General features: G+C 33.5%; 2 protein-coding genes across 2 annotated transcripts in view; one reads left to right on the forward strand and one right to left on the reverse strand.

The window, feature by feature from the left end:
- Positions 1-2,664, forward strand: part of LOC140748059 (ubiquitin-conjugating enzyme E2Q-like protein 1) — a 40,447-nt gene extending 37,783 nt beyond the window's left edge. The window contains exon 6 of the mRNA XM_073080757.1: positions 938-2,664. The gene's annotated coding sequence lies outside the window, so the exon portion shown is untranslated. The remainder of the gene's footprint in view (positions 1-937) is intronic.
- Positions 2,665-3,476: 812 nt separating this feature from the next.
- Positions 3,477-8,319, reverse strand: Nedd8 (Nedd8 ubiquitin like modifier). The gene is made up of 3 exons (XM_073080759.1): positions 8,158-8,319; positions 7,951-8,081; positions 3,477-3,724 (listed from the first exon to the last, which is right to left on the reverse strand). The coding sequence occupies exons 1-3, from the start codon at positions 8,173-8,175 to the stop codon at positions 3,640-3,642; spliced, it is 234 nt and encodes a 77-aa protein (XP_072936860.1). The 5' UTR covers positions 8,176-8,319; the 3' UTR covers positions 3,477-3,639.
- Positions 8,320-8,432: the final 113 nt, after the last annotated feature.

An 8,432-nucleotide genomic window follows, 5' to 3' on the forward strand; every position in this document is an offset into this window, starting at 1 on the left:
GCCATAGCAAATTGTATGACTACACCTGTTCGCAGCAACTTCAAAGAGGACTAACAGTTTGGCGCGGACTATACGCACTTATGGGGAGATCTGATCCCTACCGCAGTTTATAACTTCCTATCTCTTTTTATAATATAAGAGTAGTAGACGAGCGTGTAGTCCACCTGTAAGTGGCTACTGCCGCCCATGGACATCTGTAATCATCCCAAGATAAGATTAAATTCCAGCCTGAGGTCGCCCATAAATGCGCCGCTACCCCTGGGAACTAAGCTGGGAAACCTCAGATAAGTACGTCTCCTTTACCACTCCCTTATAACCAGAACACATAAGCGTTTAACACTGCTGTTATTAGGCAAAAATAGGGGTGGTGGTGGTGCCCCCGAAGGCGAACCACAGAGATTTCTACCAGCTTTTTTTGTAATATATATCATGCAGTTTTAGTTTTTATCAAAATCGGCCTCGTAACTACTTTCAGCATTTTTCGCTAATCCTTATAGTTTCGGATTTGGCCCTGAAGGCCCGTTTGAAAAATTCACCCTGTATACGAGCATATGTACGAAATCAAGCCAAGCTTGTAAAATACCCTTAGTAGGGGACGAGCCAACAATGAACTTTTAAGGACCTTTTTCCCTTCACGCGGGCACAGACATTGTAAAAGGTGTTCTTGTCCGCATACATCCTGTCGTTCATAGATACTTTTCCTGTTATGTAACCCTCAAGCACACGGGACGCGGATAGGTTGTAGACGAGTTAAAACGCACATGCGGATAAAAGACGCATGCAGATGTAAGACCGCGTGAGAAGAGAAGGACCCTAAGCGCTCAAATACAGATATATTTATTTCTCTATGATAATCTAAACAGTCTCTAGCTCCGTTTTTAAATTTAGAGATATGAACTTTACTATGAATCGTTTGAATATGTTTTTTTTGTTACAGATAGTGCTGTCAACTGCAATACAGAATGCAATGGATCTCTAGTAGTTAATTACTAAAAATAGTAATATTTTAATTGTAATTAGAAAAATAATATAATTTAGATTACAAAACTCGTGATTTCATTCATTATTAATGTTGTTCTAAGTACAGTGAAACATTCAATATTTTTACTATCTTATAATGTACTTAGTTTAACAAATTATGGGTGTGATGCAATTATATAAATACAGTAGGCGAGCAAGTGGAGTTATAATGCATATTTTAAGATTTTTTAACTTTTCTACACTTCAAGTATGTATTTGATTCTTATAGGTTCATTTACATTTACAGACATAGAGCGAGTCATACACGTTCCGTAGCAGACAAAAAGTATTCTCAATTTACCATGTTTATTTCTACCGTATAGATTAGTAAAGATTACTCACTCCTAACAAGAAAACGTAACCAGTTTTGACAATTGAAATTGCTGCGTAAAAAAGTTTTGCCACGTCTCCGTGCTCAAATGCCCCTAAAATATTTGAAATAATTATTTATTTTTTATATAAATTACGCAGTATTACTTATTTATTCATAAATTTTCTCTAAAACTGTTTTTATTTGTCAAAAACTCAAAAAAGACCTTACAATTAAGCCGTTTGTGGCTTCATTCAATTTCAAGGCGGCGAAGTATCTTTACTAATCTATGATCTAGCGCAACACAACCGCGGAGACTTGGGATGTGCCTTTTTTTGTTTTTTTTTTGTGCCTATCTCAATTTAGAAGAATACATATTGTCTGCCATGGCCCTAGCACTTTAAGTGTCTGTAAATATAAATGAGACTTAAATCGTGCACTCTACAATTTTAAACATTACTGTCAGTAGGTCAAACTTTCGACAATGCCAATCTCTATCAAATATTCCTATTCCCTTACATTTGCATTCTAACTCTACTTTTTACTACCATGTATTAAACTTTTATAGATGTGATAAGTTAGCAAGATTAATGTAAATAGTGTATGTGCCAAACGTTTTACTATGAGTTGCTCATTGCCTAAGTGTTTTAGCAAGTTGTGCTAAATAATTACGTGTATAGTTGTCTCCATTATTTCATATAACTATTAAATTTCGTAATTTTACATACTATGTAACTCTTCTCCCTATTTACCTTTTATAATTATGTATACGGTCTATATATCATTATTTATTATAAAACTAAAATGTTTGTACAAAAAATTCTGGCAACTATTACCCAAAATTTGAAAAATTGACTAAATTTTAATCTTTTTAATGAAAATGTTTCCGTCCCAAGGTCATTTAATCGTTTTGATATGATTATATAAAATATATTATAGTATTTTAACACCGCCATATATTTATTATAAACGTATCGTATGTAGATATTTTTTATTTCCCTCTATCCCTTTATCATGTCATGTAAATTGTTTAAAATATTCTGTAGTAGGAGAATAAAATCTATTTTATGCATGCATTATCTAAATGTAGCTAAAATTTAAGAGTAATTATGCTCAAATTAGTAAATATATTTTATTATGTAAATCGAAGGCTTGTGGCAACATTTTACTGTAATATTTTAAAAATTATAGTAACTCTTAGAAACTCGATGTTGTTGATTATACTATTATTTGGTGAACCAAAGATATTAATTTTTACGTAAACTAATTCTATGCAAGATGTGTATTTATATATGTACAATGTTATGGATGTAATAAATTACATGCTCAAGAAATATTCATATTTTATTTAATGTGTCCTCTAACCATAAACTTCTTGACTTAAAATTTAGATAAAAAGTCAAAATGCCAAGTGAAAGGTAGGTAGAGAAAAAAAATATGTGTAACACACAGTTCTTAACATCGACCTGCAATTGCTCAATAATTAATATTAACATTTTAAACATATTTATATGGCTTTTAGTGTGTAACCCTACCACAGACTAATTAAAAATAACAACTTTTGACAATGAAGACAAAGACAATAGATAATCGGTAATTAAACAGCCGAACAACAGTTACGTCATGACGTTATAACAGGTAGACACTGCATAGCCCCAACGTCACCATTAAAACTATAATGTAGCCAAATCCATTAATTCTTGTAGAACCATACCTCAAGGGAGAGAAGTTGAAGGGAAATATCCTGCATCCATGATATAAATACAAACAATAAATAAAATACCTTAAAGAGTTTAATCATCGACAACTTACTGTAAGTAGCTAAGCACATGGTACTGATTATTTATTATATCAAGTGAATAATGCAATATAGACTACACAGTCTATGTATTTGAGAGCTCTTAATCCAATTTTATAATTTAACTTGATTTATGGATAGTTGATGCATTGTATCTATTGTATTACGCCAATTATTAAAAATCAATCTATCCAATTCTACTCACCAAAGATCAAAGTTTGACAATTTCTGCCTAAGATCAAAATTTGACGGAGTAGGCAAAAATTGTCATGTTTCAATCTTTAGTAGATAAGAAATTAGATAGATAGCTTTTCAATAACTGATATTTTACAAGCAGAGAAGTAGCCATTAAATTGAAAATAATATTTAATAGCCTGCAAAGTGCATTTACAGGTTAAATCTAAAAGTGTACAATTTGGAAACTTAATCCAAATTATTGTAATCACATTTCACTTTATACACAAAATGAATAATAAAAATATTATAAATATGAGATGAACATCACAAGAGATCACTCCCCGCCTCGCAGAGCCAGCACCAGATGGAGTACGGAGCCACCCTGCACTTTGTAATCTTGTGCAGTTTTCTCATCATTCCTGAAATGTACAGAATAATAGTGGATTAGTTTCACTTCTAGCAATTTAGTTCATTCAGATCCTCTCATATAAGATGTCGGAGTTTGATTCCTACACTTTTATTCTTCATGCCAAACCGCTAGTCCGCTCTGAAGTTGTTGCGAGCAGGTGAAGTCATACAATTTACTATGGCGACGCAATTCATTTCTATATTCTGAACGGACTAGCAGGTTTACACCGACTTACATGTTTTATATTAATTCACTTAATACACCAATAAAAACAACTAAAAAAACAAAAGAATGTCAAGTCTGCCAGTCCACATTTGGTCAGTATGGTTAAAACATTTCCACACTAAGGAGATCTGTGTCAATGTGTTCAGGTTGTTAATTATGATGATAATAAATTTCTTTTCTTATACAATATAGAAAGAAATAGAAGATACAGACTTCCTAAAGCAGGTTCAGCAAACAGACATAATATATTATCATCCTACTTAAAATATAAGCATTAAACAGAATCACAGATACCTTAACATTTCAACACCATAATGCTTGTGGTGTTTTTGTGTCCATGTAGTAAATTATAGTCTGATTCATAATTAGGTGTCCAAAATGTAAACAAAGGTGTTGTCCTATCAAGAAAATACGTTTCAAATGCTAGTTTCTTATTTTTGACAATATTAAATTAATACAACAATAATAAAATAATAATCTAAATAAATTAAGATCAATTCAAAATTTCTAATATTACCTCAATTTCGTTTAACACGTATTCTGCCATAGTAGATTTGCTAAGTAGTCCAAATTTAAAATTTTGTGTACTAATATAAAATTGTTCTATACGACATAATTATTGATTAAAACATTTTTTTGGGTTTATTTTTTCATAAATCAGTTAAAAAATACAACTGTCAGTCGCCGGTGCCTGACGCGGCCCAAATGATATAAAACACCTAAAAGTCATTTCACAGCGCCATGTCAAGCATGTTGTCAGGCACGATGTAAAATTACGTCTCGTAATTTGGCGGCAACGGCTCATTTCCTGCGCAAACGCACACGGCTTTTGCTCACGGCTGCTGCCGGATGTCTAATGTCATATGTCAAACGACGTGTTGTCGCGCGGGTGCGCGCACACCCACCCGCACCCCTCTATACCCCTCTCATGTCTACCGATGCGTGTTTTAGTTGCACAATAGTTTCGGGAGCGTGCACGCATAAATATTATCGGATTACCATACTATGCAATTTATAGCTAATTTTGCTAGCCATGGATGATTTTGACGTATCTTTACTGGATTTGCAACAAATTGATGAGTTAGAGAGGCAGTTAACTCAAAGTAACTGTCAGTTATTTTTAAATTTTCCAAGTGAGGGTGAATCTAGTGACGAAGAGGAAGAAGTTTTGCAAATATGCACCAACAGGAAGAGGAGACGTGCGATTGAAAGCGGAGATGAAGAAGAGATTATAGAACAGCAGGTAAGATCACCGACCACTCACCAAAAATCTGATTTATGGTCTGAGCCGTCACGTAAGCGAAGACAGATTATACCTTTTACAGAGTGCCCTGGCTTGAAGCCGTACAACCTGAGAAGTTCAATGTCTCATTCAAAGCCAGAAGAGTTTTATAGTTTACTAGTCCCAGATATGATTTTTGAATCTATAGCTATTGAAACAAACCGTTATGCCAAACAAACGATCGCAAAGTTGAAATCTAAGAACCAAATGAAAAAAAATTCTAGGCTACTTAACTGGATTGAGACGAACACGGATGAAATAAAAAGATTTTTTGGTTTGATTTTATTTATGGGAATCGTAAAACTACCTAAAATAGCCGATTATTGGTCGACTGATCCCATGATAATGCAAAATTTTCCCCGGACAGTTATGCCACGCAACCGATTTGAGATTTTATTACGAATGGTGCACTTTTCCAACAATGAAAATCAACCTTCTAATGACCGATTGTACAAACTGCGTAGTTTAATTGAAACTTTAAATATAAACTTTGCTGCTCATTACAACCCCCAAGAAAATTTATGCATTGATGAATCCTTGGTCCCATTCCGAGGCCGAATCCTTTTCCGCCAATACATAAAATTGAAAAGGCACAAATATGGCATTAAGCTGTTTAAATTATGTACCAATCCAGGATATACAGTCAAACTTCAAGTTTACTGCGGAAAAAAAGACGAGACTGAATATACAACGCCCAATAATGTTGTGATGTCTCTTATGAATGGCTATCTGCAAAAAGGACACACGCTTTATACTGATAACTGGTACACCAGTGTAAATTTGGGAAAGAAACTGTTGGAAGAAGATACGCACTTAGTAGGAACCATTCGAAAAAATAGAAAAAACTTGCCAAAAGATGTTATGACAGGAAGCTTGAAGAAAGGAGAATTTAGAGCAAAGGAGAATGAAGACGGAATTATATGCATGAAATGGAAAGATAAGCGAGATGTTTATTTGCTTTCAACAAAACATTATGCTACATTTTCAAGAACGGTCAAACGAGGCAAAGAGATCATTAAACCGAAAATTGTGATCGATTACAATAGTGCCAAATCTGCTGTCGATCTTTCGGATCAAATGATCGCGTATTCGACACCGCTTCGAAAAACGGTCAAATGGCACAGGAAACTGGCAGTGGAATTGTTGTTGAATACAGCTTTGCTCAATTCCTACATAATCTACAAAGAAACGACGAAATCGAAAATAGGAATAGTAGATTATAGAAAGATATTGTGTAAATACTTTACACAATCTGGAAAAGAAAACTTGGAACCGGACGTGTCATTCAATCGGAACAAAAGGCAAAAGCATGAGTTGGCTAAAAAAGAAGGTCCAGTGAAAAAAGCGCGAAAGTACTGTGCAAGATGCTATAAAATAAATGCAGATACTGTGGACAGAGTTTATGCCAGAAAAAAGACAAAACAAGTCAAACACAATGAACCTCATTTCTGTCTAGATTGTTTTAATTTTGAACATAAATAATATTCTTAATATTTTTATAATTAGATAGTATAACAATACTAAAAAATCTGTTGTAGTTTTATTCTTGAAATAATGTTTCTATTCTTAGTAATGGTCCTCAAATAAAATAAACTTAAAATTAATTGTATTTTTCATTCCACTATGTAAAAAAATATGTTCCTATACAAAAAATAGCAAGCCATGCCGAACATGCTGTGTTGGGGGCCGCGTCAGTCATTTCCAATAGCAAATATATATAAAAACGTGCCAGGCGGCCCACAGCACTCATTCAAATGTAACTCTATAGTGTCAGGCACCAATGACTGACATGGCTCAAACGGGGTATGTACCTGTCAGTCCCCGGTGACTGACATGGCAGAATACGTGTTAATAACAAGGTTTATGGTAGAAAATTAAAATGTGATAATGGTAACACAAACGGAACCTTTAAATTTTTAAGTTTCGTAGGTAATGTTATTCATTTTCGTGATTGTAATCGAACTGAAATGTATTATCGTTTTCATAGCGCAATTGTGAATAATTGTAGAGTTTTCGTTTTTTGTTGAGTTTGTTAAAGATTTTATTTCTTGCTAATTTTGACAGTGACATTTGTTTGTTTACATTTTGGACACTAATTATGAATCAGACTATAGACATACTTGTTTTACACAAACATATGTTAAAAGCAGAATATGGCTGTGCAAAAGCTTTTGTTATAACATAATAAGGAGAGTACCACCTTCAGAACATACTATGCCTATATTAGATTCTTATCTAGTTGCATTTCCACTCTCAACAAAAGCCACTTTGTTATTGAATTGATGTGGAAAATTTTAATAGCTGACCGTTAACAATGTTAATGAACAATCATACATTTTGGTCGCTCAACTTGGAATTTATTTTTCATGTTGAGTGATTACATTTAAGAGAAAAAAGTTGTTCTTTTTAATGTGATTCAAAAATATATTATGTTTAAAGTACAACTGATACACAGAGACTAATAAAGATTTTCTCTTGTATATACTGGGCAACCTATAATAGTTGGCACAGAAAACCACCTGAATGTTGCTTTTCCGTGTAACTTTCGTTGTTACTTCCTAGTTTAGGATGACGTAGATTATTGGTATTTATCATTATAAAAATATACATTACAAAATTAAGATGTCCATTACAGTTTTAAAAATAAAAAAATAACTAATTCGTTTGTCTGTTATACTTTCTAGTCTCTATTTTTTTTCTTAGCCATAGAAAATTACGGATTTACGTACATCTGTTTCCCGGAAAATATAAGTCGTTGTTGTTGTGGAGGAATGCCTTCTTTCTCCTCCACCCTCTCTTTGATCCTCTCCACCTTATCCGTTGGTTCTATGTCGATCTCAATCTCCTTGCCAGTAAGCGTCTGAGAAAACAAAACGAGGTTAACTCTCGAAAATGACTAAGTATTATTTGAAACGGGTGTCGTTGAAAATCCATACCTTTACTTTAATTAACATATTTGCGGAATTTTAATTTATTACACACTAATATACTTTTAAATATCGCCTACTTTAACTGGATTATTTGTAGAAATTATTGAATTCTTCGGCGATTTGTATCACTTCGCTTCTGTCGCTAAAATTGCGGTAATATGACAAATAATGACAATGACATTGATATTGACTTTTAGTGTTGCCCCATGCAGTACGTGCCTGAGTAACGCTTTATTACACAGATATTTAAGATTTTTGCTATTGCCATTTACTGGAAGGGC

This window comes from Epargyreus clarus, unplaced genomic scaffold (genome assembly GCF_041222505.1).
Source record: "Epargyreus clarus isolate Ecla_fem2 unplaced genomic scaffold, WU_Ecla_fem_2.2 ptg000015l, whole genome shotgun sequence".
In the NCBI taxonomy this organism is placed as follows: domain Eukaryota; kingdom Metazoa; phylum Arthropoda; class Insecta; order Lepidoptera; family Hesperiidae; genus Epargyreus; species Epargyreus clarus.